Below are 15,665 nucleotides of genomic sequence, written 5' to 3' on the forward strand. Positions count from 1 at the left end.
ACGGAGCACTGCTGGTTCCAAGGACAAATCTATAGAGGAAAAGGCCATGGAAAAAGAGGAAGAGGAAGGGGTGGAGGAGAGAGGTGTGTCAGAATCAACACTAGTAGCATTTTGGAGGCATGGTGGCGGAACAAGTTCCAACAATACTGCACCCTGTCCTGCATCCTTCCCAGCTGCTAGCAGGGTCACCCAGTGCGCCATGAAAGATAAGTAACATCCCTGTCCATGCCTGCTGGACCATAAGTCAGTGGTAATATGCACCTTACCACTGACCGCCCTGTCCAGCGAGGCCAAGACATTGCCCTCCACATGCCAGTAGTGAGCCAGGATCGCCTTCTATGAAAAAAAGTGGAGTTTGGAAACCTGCCACTGAGGAACCGCACATTCCACAAATTCACAAAAGGGGGCAGTGTCTACCAGCTGAAAAGGCAGCAGTTGGAGTGCTAGCAATTTAGCCAAGCTAGCATTCAGCCGCTGGCCATGTGGATGGCTGGGACCGAATTTCTTTCACCGGTTTAGCAACTGGGGTAGGGAAATTTGCCTGCTACAATCGGACGTAGATGTAGCGATAGCATATTGCCCGCAAGTACTTAGCACACCTAATTCTACACCTTCATTCCTCTCAGTGCAGGTTTCTGAGAGAACTGAAGGTATAGTGGGGTTGGAGATCCCAGCTGATGAGGAGCAAGGAGAGGTGCACCTTGTTCTTTGGTGTGGGTCTTTTAAGTAAGATTGTCAATGGACTGCATGGGAGTTCAACATATGTCTGGTCAAGCATGTGGTGCCCAAGTGGCTGCTGTTTTGGCCACGCTTGATACGCTTCAGACATATGTTGCAAACAGCAATGGTGCGATCTGCTTCACGCTTCTCAAAAAAGGCCCAGACCAAAGAACTTTTGGAAAAACGCGCGGAGTCAGCAGTGCCCTGCACATGTGGAGCTTTGCGGTGTGATGCAGTCGCTTGGCTGCCCTTAAGCTGGCCCCTGGATGGCATCCTTCCTCGTTGGAGATGTGCCTCCTCCTCCTCTCTCCTATCAGGCACCCATGTAGAGTCAGTGACCTCATCATCCCCTCCCTCCTCGTCACTGGAGCAAACCTGGCAGTATGCTGCAGCTGTGGGAACATGACTGGCAGTTTGGTGTCCTTTTTGGGCACTCCCTCTCTCTAGGCTCACGTTACTGCCTTCCTCAATCTGGGTACCATCATTGGAACATTCAAAATGCTGCACGTCCTCCTGCAGCATGTGCCCAGTACTGTGGTCGAACGGTTCGGGGGATTCCTAAGGGCATGATGGTGGGGCTAGGGAAGGAGTGACTGATGACATTGAGCCGATGGAAGAGGCAGTTTTGGCAGCTGCATTGGCAGCCAAAGTTCTCTGAGCCTGGGTGACAGAGGATGAGGAGGATGAGGACGGCTTGGTCATCCACTCGATCAACTCTTCTGCATGTTGTGACTCAACATGGCCAGCTGCCGAAAAAAAGGACAAGCATGCGCCACAGCCATGTGCTGAGGATGCACCGTGTCCACGACTAGAAATGTTGGCTGCACAAAGCTGGGATGTATATATATATATATATACTGATTCTGAATATACTGTAGCTAACTGAATGAACTGCCTGCCTGTAGTATATTAGGAAGAGAGCAACAGGAACAGTCTGCAGTGAGATCTAGCTGCACAGGATGCAATACTGAATATACTGCAGCTAACTGAATAACTGCCTGCCTGTAGTATATTAGGAACAGAACAACAGGAATGGTCTGCAGTGAGATCTAGCTGCACAGGATACATTACTCAATATATACTGCAGCCAACTGAATGAACTGCCTGCCTGTAGTATATTAGGAACAGAACAACAGGAACGGTCTGCAGCGAGATCTAGCTAAACTGGATACAGTATACTGAATATACTTCAGCTAACTGAATGAACTGCCTGCCTGTAGTATATTAGGAACAGTACAGCATGAACGGTCTGCAGCGAGATCTAGCTAAACTGGATCAAATGCCTGCCTGAAGTAGATTAGAAACAGTACAACATGAATGATTAGCATTGAGATCTAGCTAAACTGGATCAAATGCCTGCCTGAAATAGATTAGAAATAGTACAGCAGGAACGGTCTGCAGTGAGATCTACCTAACTGAATAAACTGCCTGCTCAAAGTAAATGAAATTACTCTCTCTCTATAACGCCAACAACACACTACACAGGGCCAATGTGCAGGCGGCCTTATATAGTGTGGGGCGTGTACTTATCCCCCTGAGCCATAATCGGGCAAAGGCACCTGCTTACGGCGCTGTGATTGGCCAAAGCATGCAGGTCAATCATCAGCCAGCAAATCACAGCGATGATGCAGTGCATTATGGGCCATGACATTCGAATTTGTCGCAACGCCCCATAATGTTTGATCTTCGATGAACAATCGAACAGCCGATCGAACGATCGAACAACTCAAAGCTCATCCCTACTCATGAACAAGGCCTCCCCAACCCTCTTGTCTTGTTAAATTGTATTGTAACTGTACCACTTTTCATTGTTAAGCACTGAGCAAACTGCTGGCACTATATAAATCCTGTATTATAATAATAACAAATAATTCTGGCCCCATTCAAACCGGTGCGACTGGTCATGTGATTTCACAGTTACAAATCATATTATAAGTCACACCCCATTGTTGCCAATGGAACCTTTCATCCCCCCACAGTTCATGTCGTAACGATTATGAAAAAGGTTCCTGCACTATTTTTTACAGATTTTAGTGCAACTTGTATAGACTTCTGTTAAATGAAGTCGCAAGCCACAATGATGTGTGGCTTTGAAATCGCAGTCAAGTAGCGTGATTTCAAAGCTGCACTAGTGTGAACGGGGGCTTAAAGCTGAACTCCAGCCTTACTTTCATTCTTGCATTTGTACATGCTACTCTGCTGTACTGAATTTGCTAACTCTGTTATAACTGCATGTAAGCAAGTGCAGTTAGATAGTCTGCCACTAGGTGGCTCTATCCAGAACTTAGTGTGGTAATGGGGGATTGTGTAATTGGGTGTTTGGTAACCTTTTAGACAAAGCCTTCCAGTAGTGATGTAAAGGGTGGAGTTGGTGTCTATATAAATGCCAGGAGGAGAGGAGCCCTATGAAATGGGGCATGGGAGCCAAACATCCCACAGTCATGGGGATGTAGTCATCTACTACTTCCACGGGCCTGAACTCCAGGTGAGGTAGCTCAACAACCAGAAGAATCATCTGTAGTCACCCAGACTTGAGTTATGGTCTAAGTGGACTGTGAGCATGATGCAAAGGGTCTTTTAGGCCAGGATAAGTGTACTCTGATGTGAGTACTAGGACACCTGGGAGTGAGGGTAATATCTGGGAGAGTGCCCAGCTGAGTAAAGCTATGGAGTGAGACATTGTGGGCAGGGAGTTGCCCATTTTAACGCAGACGCCTGGAAAATCAGAAGTCCTCTTAATTGCACACTGTGAGCTTCTCATAGTGTGCATTAAAGGATGCAGCAAGTCAGAGGCTGCCTCATTTTCTGTCTGAAGGACATCCAGAATCATCTAGCTCTAGATCTAAATGGTCCCTATCCAAATGGTCCCTGGCCTGTCCCTTTTATTCATTGGATTTCAGTTATTTCAATAATGGAAGTTCAGCATCACATATGGACATTCTCTAGGGCAGTCTGCATGCAAATACAGACTGTCTAGCAATGCCCACTCTTCCAGGCTAACACTCAGTCATCAAGGCATTTTGATATTTGCATAACTCCTTCCAGGAGGCCAGGGTCATCTTTATTATTGATTGGACCCTGGGCAATCATTTTTTGGGCCCTCCTGAATCAACTTATCAATTATTTGTGGGCAGTGCAAGCTCAAGGGGAAGCTGCCTTGGGTTCCACACCAATGACTGGGCCTGGGGCAGCTGCCCCCTTTGCCCTGTGTGAAAGATGGCCCTGCAGGAACCAGACCACTGCTTACATCAGAACTGAGGGCTCTTGTGAGGACTACTGAGGCAGAGAGCTGGGAAGCTTTCAAGAAACTATGGTCTAAAATAAGACATGTAATGAAAATAGTTTTTTTTATATAGAAATGTCATATTTTGGGGAGGGAGGGGCTGTCAGATCATGAAAGCAGGAGGAGCCAGGAACACTGGCAGGGAACCCCAGAAGAGGCGGATCGGGGATGATCTGTACAAAACCACTGCACCCAGCAGGTAAGTATAACTTGTTTGTTATTTAAAAGCCAAAACAAATACCCTGCAATAACTTTAAAAATATAATCACCACATTTAAAATAGAAAGAAGGGCAAAACTTTTTTAATTTTGGATAGCGTGTGGGAGGTTTATAACCCCTGTAAGGCTTTTTCTATCTGTCTCGTACTGGGGCAATTTCACTTCTTGTTCCATAGCCTAAAAGGGAAGTGAGAGTAAATCCCTTCATAGTGAGGGAATCCTTGGTTGTTACTAGGGTGTCCCTGTTGGATTATTTCCCCACCTTTTAGGGTGACAACCCAAAATTTGGGATTTTCTTTCACTCTGTGATAATGGTAAACAGGACAATTAAAGAGGGTGACTCTCCCTAATGGTAGCACAGACAGCAATGAAAACCTAACAGGTGTTCTAATTCTTTTCCACTCCATCCAAAACGTAAAAAAAAAAAAAAAAAAGTTTTACCTTTAGTTATACTGTAAGGCTGGGGTAGGCAAACTCAGCCCTCCAGCTATGGTGAAACTACAAGTCCCATGAGACATTGCAAGACCCTGACCATCACAGACATGACTCCTGGAGGCAGAGGCAGAGGCATATCGGATTAGTAGTTTCACCATAGCTGGAGTGCCGAGGTTGCCTAACCCTGCTGTAAGGATTGATAAGCTGCAATATATTACAGTTTTGATTTTGGGTTACATAAACTTTTCTCAGTAACAGATTGCAACAGGTTTGAGTGGGTAATGCCGCGTACACACGAGCGGACTGTATGGCGTACTTAGTTTGTCATACAATCCGACGGACAGTCTGTCGTACTTTCGACTGAACGGACTTGACCACACACGGATGCACAAACAGTCCGTCGAAAGCTTGCGCGATGACGTGTACAGCACGTACGACGGGACTAGAAATAGGAAGTCCAAGACACAGCAAAGCACCCTTCCGCCGTGTAAATCCTTTCTGGGCATGCGCCATTCTTAGTCCGTCGAACTAGCATACTGACGAGCGGATTGTCCGCTGAAACCAAACTACGACGGACAGAATTTCGAAAAATCCGAAATTCTTAGTACGCCGGACTGCACGCTGAAAAAGTCAGCTGAAGCCCACACACGAGCGGATTGTCCGCTGAAATGTGTTTCGACGGACTAAGTACGCCATACAGTCCGCTCGTGTGTACGCGGCATAAGGCTAGTTTATCTTGTTATGCCCCATACACACGATTGGAAATTCGGCCAGCAAAAGACCGATGAAAGCTTTTGGTCAGAAAATGCGATCGTGTGTATGCTCCATCGGACTTTTGCTGGCAGAATTTCGGTCAGCAAAAGATTGAGAGCATGCTCTCAATTTTTCGATCAGAAAAAAACTCACGCATGTTCAGATTCAACTATGAGATGGAAGCTATGGGCTACTGGGTATTGAACTTCCCTTTTCTAGTCTTGTCTTACGTGTTGTACTTCACCGCGTTCTTGACGGTCAGAATTTGGTGTGACCGTGTGTATGCAAGACAGCTTAAGCGAAATCCAGTCGGACTTTTCCGTCAGGAAAACCATCAGAGCTTTTTCCAACCAAAATTCCGATGCTGTGTACGCGGCATAAAAATGTAGTAATATTCAGTTTGACATTTAATGATTTGACATACTTACATCCTTTATCTTTCTGACTATGCTATCCCATCGATGCAGACAGTCCCCCGTCTCAGCAGCCACGTCCCCAATATCCTTGTCGCTGCCAACTGCATATTCCTTACTGGTCCAAGTTATACTTTTCCAGAGAAGAGCAAGGCACTGATAGAACAGACACACTGCTACAATCACAGCTACAAAGATGGGTCTAGGACAATATCTGCGTCTCCAACCCATGTCCTCCTCTTATCCACTTTGATCAAATCATCTTCTAGTAAACTTGATGTTGTGTCCAAGTCAGGGAACTCATGATCGTCATACGGCTCTGAGTACACTCGGTGCATTACAGTTTAAATTCACTGTAAAAAAAAATAAAAAAATCTGATGCTCAGTTCTCAGTTGCAGCAGTGATCAGCGAAAGCGTTTGAAAATAAAATAAAGAAGAAACGTATCCAGTGGTCCACATGAGCCCAAGATCACTTGATCCACATCGGTGCAATAAATAAATAATCCTTAGCGCAAAACTGTAAAGGTTTCAATCAGGACAGTTTTTCCCCATCTGTATCCACGTTGCAGTAGTAGTAAAAATAGCTGAACTTGGCAAAGTTGATTTTCTGTGCAGAGGTTAGCTGAAAAGTTGGGTTTACTTCCAAAGTCCTCTCCCTGCGAGCAGAAAGTTTTCCTCTAAATCCTGATGTGTGCACTCGCTGCTATGAGCTGCCTTCCCACTAACACAAACACAGCACATACGCTCCATCCCAATCCTCCTGGACCACAGGCACTATAAATGAAAGACTTGCTTTCTTTCAGGGTGGGGTGTTTTAGTACAGGAACTGCAGCATACTAATGTAGTTTGGGATTGATCCCCAAGTCACTCAGGAAAGAATCTAATAACTTGTTACACACTTTCACGTTTCGCATAGTTTTTTTTTTTTTATTCTGTTCCAAAATGAAATCCAGATGTTTCCACGAGGAGGCCGAACATCCAGCTCTGCTGTTAGTATTACACTAGCATTAGTGTTTGGATTACACTAGCAAAGTCTAAATTGTAATTATTAGACTCGCTGCCTGACGTTCCACTTTCAGCTTTTAAATTTAGAACTGATATCCACTCACTAACATTTATATAGGGAAATGATTCCATTTTAAAGCAGTTTAAAAATATTTTATATCATTTACATAGTAATATAATGACCCTAATAATGCATTAAAGAACATGTTACCCCAACATTTCATATTACTGATATGTGTCTGTTGTAGCATGTACTTGTATTAAAACGTATCCTGTTCTCTTTGTATTGCTTCCTTTGTGTGAAATACCTGGATATCCTGCCACACCCCCTGCTGTCCTATTTCAAACTGACTACGCTAGGCTTGAGAGCATGTCTGTCTCAGTGTGGTCAGTTTTCTGTCCTGTCCTCCAATGGCCAAGACTTGTGCTGACACACCCCTCTTCACAGACATTGACTGAGAAGATCAGTGAACTGTTGTTTCTCCACCCTCACTTCTCCAAGCTTCTTATGCAGCTGAGAACAGACATTATGTGATTCTGCCCCACCCTATTTGATTGTAAGCTTTTATGAGCAGGGCCCTCTTAATCCTCTGTATTTTATTGTATTGTAAAGCGCTGCATAAACTGTTGGCGCTATATGAATGAATGAATGAGTGACTTGTATAGCGCTACCTATGCGAACTGAATTGCCTCAGGGCGCTTTCTTGCCACCAGAGTCCATCTGCGGCTTTTGCGTGGTCCTTTACCCCGTAAGGTCCTGACACGCTTACAAACACATACAACATTGACATACACATACACACATATTAAGGCCAATTTTTTTTTTTAGACAAGGTCTAATTAACCTACCAGCATGTCTTTGGAGTGTGGGAGGAAACCGGAGTGCCCGGAGGAAACCCATGCATATATAAATCCTGTATAATAATAATAATAATAATAATAAAAAAATTTAAACATTTTTTTTTTATATCTATACACAAATGTTTTGCCGTTCATTTCTACTTTGAACTGAATGTATTGTTTTTCAAGGGAAGGGTTCACATACTGTATACTTTTGTAAATAGTTGTGCAAGAAGCACAATAACAAAAACAGCATACTAAAGTGCATATAAACTTTCACAGTCATTTTTTTTTCTATTTGTTCCTTTTTGGTCTGTTATATACACTGTACATTTGAAAGCATTTTTATTATATCTGCTCAAAAATAGTGCAAAGAATAGCTGTTTACTCCAGAAATCACGTGAACTTTAAAATTCCTGTGCTCTCTGCCTCTGGACTGCTATCAGTTAATATTGTTCCATGCTATCATTGTTCTTACTATTCATGGACTACAAAACACCTCCCACTTAGAAATGAGGGAGTTATGTGTAGTGCTAACACAGTTCTAACGTACTGTTATATAGTCTTAAGACATTGCCTGTCCTGGGGTGACAACACTGAAAATGAAATCTGGAGACACCCTCCTGACCATGTCCACTATTCTGGTGGGTGGGACAGTGGTGGAACAGGGGGTGGGGGAAATCGTCATGTTAAGGACATCACATCATGTTGCGTGTGGCCGAATTGTGCTAACAATGGGAGGGCTTAAAGCAGTATGGTTTTCTAACACCTGAATATACTTTTCTCTTGGTTAAGAGTGCAGGCCCAGGTTTGGACTGCAGGTAACCATCACAAGCAAGGGCAAAAAATCTAATTATCCATATCCCTCCCACCCAGAACAAAGTCTGCACAAGCCGAAAGAGAAGGAACAGGGAAGACCATATAATATCGGCATGTGGCATCATCAATAACCCTAGACACAGCCAGGAGAAGACACACCGATCATCTCCCTCTTCCTACTCCAGGCCAGCCACAGAAATGTTCTAAAAGAGATTAGCCTGACGCCACCCCGGGCTAGAGGCACCATTGTAAAATCTGTAAAGAAACCAGGAATTAAATCAGGGATATTTTTTCTCCTGGGAAGAGCCACAACATCTAAGGCCGCGTACACACGGGCGGACTGTCTGCCCAACTAAGTCCGTCAGACAATCCGACAGACAGTCCGTCCTACTTTCGAATGAACGGACTTGACCACACACGATGAACAGACAGTCCACCGAAAGCTTGCGCGATGACGTGTACAGCACGTACGACGGGACTAGAAATACGACGTCCAATACACTGCAATGCAACCTTTCGCCGTGTAAATCCTTTCTGAGCATGCACCATACTTAGTCCATCGAACTAGCCTACTCACGAGCGGACTGTCCGCTGAAACCAAGTTTGGACGGACAATATTACGGAAATTCCGAAAGACTTAGCCGCCAGACTGTCCACTGAAAAAGTCAGCTGAAGCCCACACACGAGCGGATTGTCCGCTGAAACACGTTTCAGCGGACCAAGTCCGTCAGACAGTCCGCCCGTGTGTACGCGGCCTAAGGACTGGTAAGCTGTATTACCATACATTTTTAGCATTTTAACCTATTCTCCTATTTTTTAAAGAAGAAGGAAAATTGGCTTAAATGTTTAAAACTGTTTAGTATTGGTGCAATAAACTGGCAGGAGATCTGCCTTATCCAGCTATTTCCTGTTAAAGGAGAAGTATGGCATATAGAAAGAAGCAAACATCCATATTCACCACAATGCTGCAGCATCAGTCCCAGGTTGGCTCTAAGCCTGAGAACTGAGTGATCACATGACCGTTGATCGCTCAGTTCTTAATCTGCTCACAGCAGAGAGCAGTGACTGTCAGTCTCTGCTCTTCACTCTGCCCTTCCAGCAATCATTGGATCGTCAAGATGAGAGGCAGAGCTGTCAATTGGGCAGCTGCGTGGACCCCAACAATATGGTTGGGATCCTTCCAGTACCTAGAGCCACTCTGTGATGTCAGAAAATAATGGGCATTAGTCTGGTGTTAGCTGACTCTGGGTCACAGAAGTGCAAAAGTAAATGCACTCTTTTGACCCAAAGGAAAAGTATGACCGAAAAGCTTTGCCCATACTTCTCATTTACCAGGGTAATTTTTTCAAAGATTTTCCAGCCAAGCACTTTCTGCTTTAATTCATCCAGGTCAAGGGAAAACCCTTTTATATTGTCGTTCAACCTGACTGGTTATTTGAAGCAAATACAGATTATTGGGTAATACCCACCAACCGGTTGGGACCCATACGGGAGGACTGCCTGTACCCTCAATCAGTGGCCCTGGTTGGAAGATGGGGACCGAGAGATGTTACTCTATAATAAAAAAAAGCCTGGACAACAGCTTCCATATCAGGATCGCTAGGTATTATTTTAATGAAAGATGCAGATTTAGGAATATAACAAATGGACTCTTGAAATTACATTAAAGCAGAACTCAAAAAGTGAAGTTTTCCTGGCTTGCTCCCTCCCCCACCTTGGAACTGAGGTACAGGTTTTTTTTCTTGGGGGGCAAGTATCAATCTTTATCAGGACCATCTCCCACTACTGTAATCCTCTCCTAGGCGATTATGATGTTCCTTGCCCTGTCCCCCTTCCCTCCTACAGGTTGCAGCACCATATACAGGACACCACCCAAGCTCACACATGCACAATGGCGAGCCAGCTGAGGTTCCATAGTACCCCTGCAGGGGCTGCTGATGGTTGTGGTTTGTCTGTCACCCTGCCCATCTAGGTACGCAATCCTCAGTTTCTTATCAGACAGAAAACAGTCCATGCACTTTGTTTTTTTTGTTTTATTGGGGAATTAAACTTGTATGGGGATTTGGGGATGAGATGCCCGGTAGAATTTAAGAATACAATGTAGGGACTGAGAACTATATACACTTCCAGTATATACAACTTCCTTTCTTCCTCCAGCACACACTATTACTCTTCAGCACATCACTTGACTACTGATCTCCCTCTTCAGGACCAGCTAGCGATTTAGATTGGGCCTGACACTGGCTCCACCAGGCCTTAGCAGAATCCCTTTTGCAGGCAGGGACTGTAGGCCTCTTTGGTGTAGCATAATGTAGGTCCTAGTCCTAGTGCTAGCTGTCTGGATGGCTACTGATCCCAGCACCACATCTTCAGGCCCTGCCAGCCCTCCTGGCTGCAGTTGCCTCTCTCCACTGCCCATGTCACTACAGTTTACTCCAGTGGCTCTGCACCCTTCCCAGACTGCACTCTCCCAGTACTCTCAGGTGTGCCTCCCAGTCCTCCTGACTGTGTGAATACTCACCAGCCCTCCTAGCTACCTATGTGAAACTCCTGGAGACTTGCCGGGCAGTGTTCTTCTGCTGATCTCTCTTGCTTCTCCTCTGCCTCCTGGTCAGGACACCTCTGTGGGTTATAAGAGGGTCCCGTCCACACCCAAGCCCAGGACCAAGGTCAACCCCCTCCAGACAGGAGAGCTCCCTCAAAGGCCATGACAGCCTTACACTCCATCTTCAACCAGATACCAACTCTTCCCCAGCTGGCCTGACCCTGAGTATTTGAGGGGGCTTGCCCCCTGCCAATCCTAGTTGGGGATTGGTCAGGGCCCTCAGAACACTCCAGGCAGCTCCACCTCTCCTCCTTCCTTTCCAGAAGAGTCTAGCATGTTCTGGAAAGAAGTGTGAGGTCTTGAAGATGCTGCCTGTGAATCACCCAGCCCTCTCTGAGTCACTTAAACCTTGACCCAGAAGGAAAACACACCCAAGTCTGGAAATGTACAGTATCTCACAAAACTGAGTACACTCCTCACATTTTTTGTAAATATTTTATTATATATCTTTTAATGTGACAACACTAAGGAAATTAAACTTCCAAGCATGTCTCCAGACCTAAACCCTATTGAGAATCTGTGGGGCATCCTCCAATGGAAGGTGTAGGAGTGCAAGGTCTCTAACATCCACCAGCTCCGTGATGTTGTCATGGTGGAATGGAAGAGGTCTCCAATGGGCAACCTGTGAAGCTCTGGTGAATTCCATGTCCATTTTCCCTTAGGTATATACTCACTTTTGTTGCCAGCGGTTTAGTCATTAATGGCTGTGTGTTTAGTTATTTTGAGGGGACAGCAAATTCACACTGTTATACAAGCTGTACACTCACTACTTTACATTGTAGCAAAGTGTAATTTCTTCAGTGGTGTCACATGAAAAGATATAACAAAATATTTACAAAAATGTGAGGGGTTTACTCAAATTTGTGAGATACTGTACCTACACTAACCAAAAGTCTGTACACATCCTAGTAGTACCACTAGAGGGTGCTACACTCACCCCCCCCCCCCCCCCCCCCAATGTCCAGCTAGTCCCTTAACTGAGAACTTTACAAAAGGGTGTTCCTGGGCCCAAGGGCATCCCATAAAAATACAATTTGGAAGGGAGAAAGGAACAAACTTGGATGGGGCTATGCACAAATAAATATCAATATAAGAAATATAAACATTTGGTTTTGTAAAATATATACACATCCCTAACTATAGATCCCTCTAGCTAACACACGACAACACTATACCCCATGGGCCAGAGCACCCCCCCCCCCCTCAAAGGGAAACCCTCTGCCCGCAGAAATTCTTGACTCCATCTGGAACTGAATAGACAGCCATCCATTCTAGAACCCTGCAGCAGAAAAGGACAGAAGAATACAACATCCTACCTCTAACAAATATCTACACATGCTTTACACCATTTTCTGTCAGGAGGGAGTTAGCATCACGCTGACAGAAATAATAACATCAAAACCGCATGTATCACGCATTTTTTTTATTTTGTTCTGTCAGGAGGGGGCTAGCACCCTGCTGACAGAAACAATAAAGGAAAAAAACACAGCACAAGAAATTACCAGTTACCTTTGAAGTTCCTGGTGGGAGCCCCCCTCCCTGGACTATCAGACTCCTTAAAGAGTTAAGGGCAGAACTTTGACCTCACCCAGAGTTCATAGTTACATAGTAGGTGAGGTTGAAAAAAGATGCCAAGTCCATCAAGTCCAACCTATGTGTGTGATTATATGTCAGTATTACATTGTATATCCCTGTATGTTGTGGTCATTCAGGTGCTTATCTAATAGTTTTTTTAAACTATCGATGCCCCCCGCTGAGACCACCGCATGTGGAAAGGAATTCCACATCCTTGCTGCTCTTACAGTAAAGAACCCTCTATGTAGTTTAAGGTTAGACCTCTTTTCCTCTAATTTTAATGAGTGGCCACGTGTCTTGTTAAACTCTCTTCCGCAAAAAAGTTTTATCCCTATTGTGGGGTCACCAGTATGGTATAAATTGAAATCATATCCCCTCTCAAGCGTCTCTTCTCCAGAGAGAAAAAGTTCGGTGCTTGCAACCTTTCCTCATAACTAATATCCTCCAGACCCTTTATTAGGTTAGTTACCCTTCTTTGTACCCTTCTTTGTACTCGCTCCATTTCCAGTACATCCTTCCGGAAGACTGGTGCCAAGAACTGGACAGCATACTCTAGCTGTGGCCAGACCAGAGTCTTGTAGAACAGGAGAATTATAATTTTATCTCTGGAGTAGATCCCCTTTTTAATGCATGCAAATATTCAGTTTGCTTTGTTAGCAGCAGCTTGGCATTGCATGCCATTGCTGAGCCTATCATCTACTAGGACCCCCAGGTCCTTTTCCATCCTAGATTCCCCCAGAGGTTCTCCCCCCAGTGTATAGATTGCATTCATATTTTTTCCACCCAAATGCATTGTTTTACATTTTTCTACATTAAATCTAATTTGCCATGTAGTTGCCGACTCCATTAATTTGTTCAGATCTTTTTTGCAAGGTTTCCACATCCTGGGGAGAAGTTATTGCCCTGCTTAGCTTAGTATCGTCCACAAATACAAAGATTGAACTGTTCACCCCATCCTCCAGGTCGTTTATGAACAAAATAAATAGGATTGGTCCCAGCACAGAATCCCACTTCCAACCTCTGACCATTCCAAGTACTCCCCATTTATCATCACCCTCTGAACTCGCCTTTGTAGCCAATTTTCAATGTACTCACCCTATGGTCAACTGATTTTATTTTGTGCAGTAAACGTTTATGGGGAACTGTGTCAAATGCTTTTGCAAAATCCAGATACACCACGTCTACGGGCCTTCCTTTTTCTAGATGGTAACTCAATTCCTCATAGAGGGTTAATAGATTGGTTTGCCAAGAATGATTTTTCATGAATCCATGCTAGTTACTGCTAATGATACCGTTATCGTTACTAAAATCATGTATATAGTTGCTTATTATCCCCTCCAAGAGTTTGTATACTATGAACGTTAGGCTAACTGGTCTGTAATTCCCAGGGATGTATTTTGGGCCCATAACACTTCATCTTCCACCTAATACCAACTCCTCCCCAGCTGAACTGACCCTGAGTATTTGAGGGGGCCTGTCCCCTGCCAATTCTAGTTGGGGATTGGTCAGGGCCCTCAGCATACTCCAGACAGCTCCAGCTCTCCTATCCTCCTTCCTTTCCTGAAGATTCTAGCATGTTCTGGAAAGAAGTGGGAGGTCTCAGTGATGCTGCCTGTGAGTCACCCAGCCTCCCTAAGTCACTTAAATCCTGACCCAGAAGAAAAAGACACCCAGGCCTACACTAACAAAAACTCGGTACACATCCTAGTACCACTAGAGAGTGCTACATTAGGAAGCAACGCCCAGCTCCCATATTCAAGATAATGGCACCTGGGAACTGCAGCAGTAGGTAGAGCCAGTTACGGGAAGACAGTGCTGGACTCCAAGCACTGGTAACTAGTAACTACCTGATTTTGTTAATTCAACAGGTACATTATTTATAGCTGCTAACTAGACATGGGCGCCGTCAATAAATTTGTTTCGTTCTGCTCCGTTTCGATTCGTAATAAAATTACCGTATATACTCGAGTATAAGCCGAGATTTTCAGCCTCTTTTTTGAGGCTGAAAGTGCCCCCCTCGGCTTATACTCGAGTCATCGCTGTCTGCCCGCTCGATCAGCGTGTCGAGCAGACAGACAGCGGCCATTCTGTAATTCAAAAGCCGCGCCTCCGGCTCCGCCTTCGCCTGTGATAGGCGGAACACTGAATTTCCCAGCAGCCTGTGTTCCGCCTATCACGGACATCGTATCATCCTCGTACTACGGACGAGGATGATACGATGTCCGTGATAGGCGGAACACAGGCTGCTGGGAAATTCAGTGTTCCGCCTATCACAGGCGAAGGCGGAGGCGCGGCTTTTGAATTTTACAATGGCCGCCGAGGCGCCGACGAAGAGGGCACGGGACGGAGGCAAGGCACTGCACGGGACGGGACGGAGGCAAGGCAAGGCAAGGCACGACACGGGACGGAGGCAAGGCACGGCACGGGACGGAGGCAAGGAGGCAAGGCACGGGACGGAGGCTCGGGACAAAGGCTCGGGACACAGGTAGGCTGGACACACACACACACACACACACACACACACACACACACACACACACACACACACGGATGGATGGATACACACACACACACAGGGATGGATGGATGGATGGAGACACACACACACACAGGGATGGATGGATGGAGACACACACACACAGGGATGGATGGATGGATGGATGGAGACACACACACACAGGGATGGATGGACACACACACACACAGGGATGGATGGACGGACACACAGGGATGGACGGACACAGGGATGGACGGACACACAGGGATGGACGGACACACACACAGGGATGGACAGGCATGTCTCACCCTCGGCTTATACACGAGTCAATAAGTTTGCCAGTTTTTTTGGGGGTAAATTGGGGGCCTCGGCTTATATTCGGGTCGGCCTATACTCGAGTATATACGGTAATTCATACTTCGTATTTTGTGTCCGAAATTCCGTTCTGTTTCGTACGAAATACGAATTGTCGTTAACGTGTACGAACGTTCTTTACGATGA

At 45.3% G+C, this 15,665-nt stretch overlaps 1 protein-coding gene across 1 annotated transcript in view; it reads right to left on the reverse strand.

Annotated features, from left to right (window-relative positions):
• The window catches only part of CPED1 (cadherin like and PC-esterase domain containing 1), a 396,971-nt gene extending 390,282 nt beyond the window's left edge, over window positions 1-6,689 (reverse strand). The window contains exon 1 of the mRNA XM_077473332.1: window positions 5,838-6,689. Within this exon, the coding sequence (XP_077329458.1) occupies window positions 5,838-6,053 (216 nt within the window). The 5' untranslated portion in view covers window positions 6,054-6,689. The remainder of the gene's footprint in view (window positions 1-5,837) is intronic.
• Between the last annotated feature and the right edge of the window lie 8,976 nt (window positions 6,690-15,665).

The sequence above is a fragment of the Lithobates pipiens genome, unplaced genomic scaffold, assembly GCF_037356315.1.
Source record: "Lithobates pipiens isolate NorthernLeopardFrog02 unplaced genomic scaffold, aLitPip1_a1.2 Scaffold_8, whole genome shotgun sequence".
Lineage (NCBI taxonomy): Eukaryota > Metazoa > Chordata > Amphibia > Anura > Ranidae > Lithobates > Lithobates pipiens.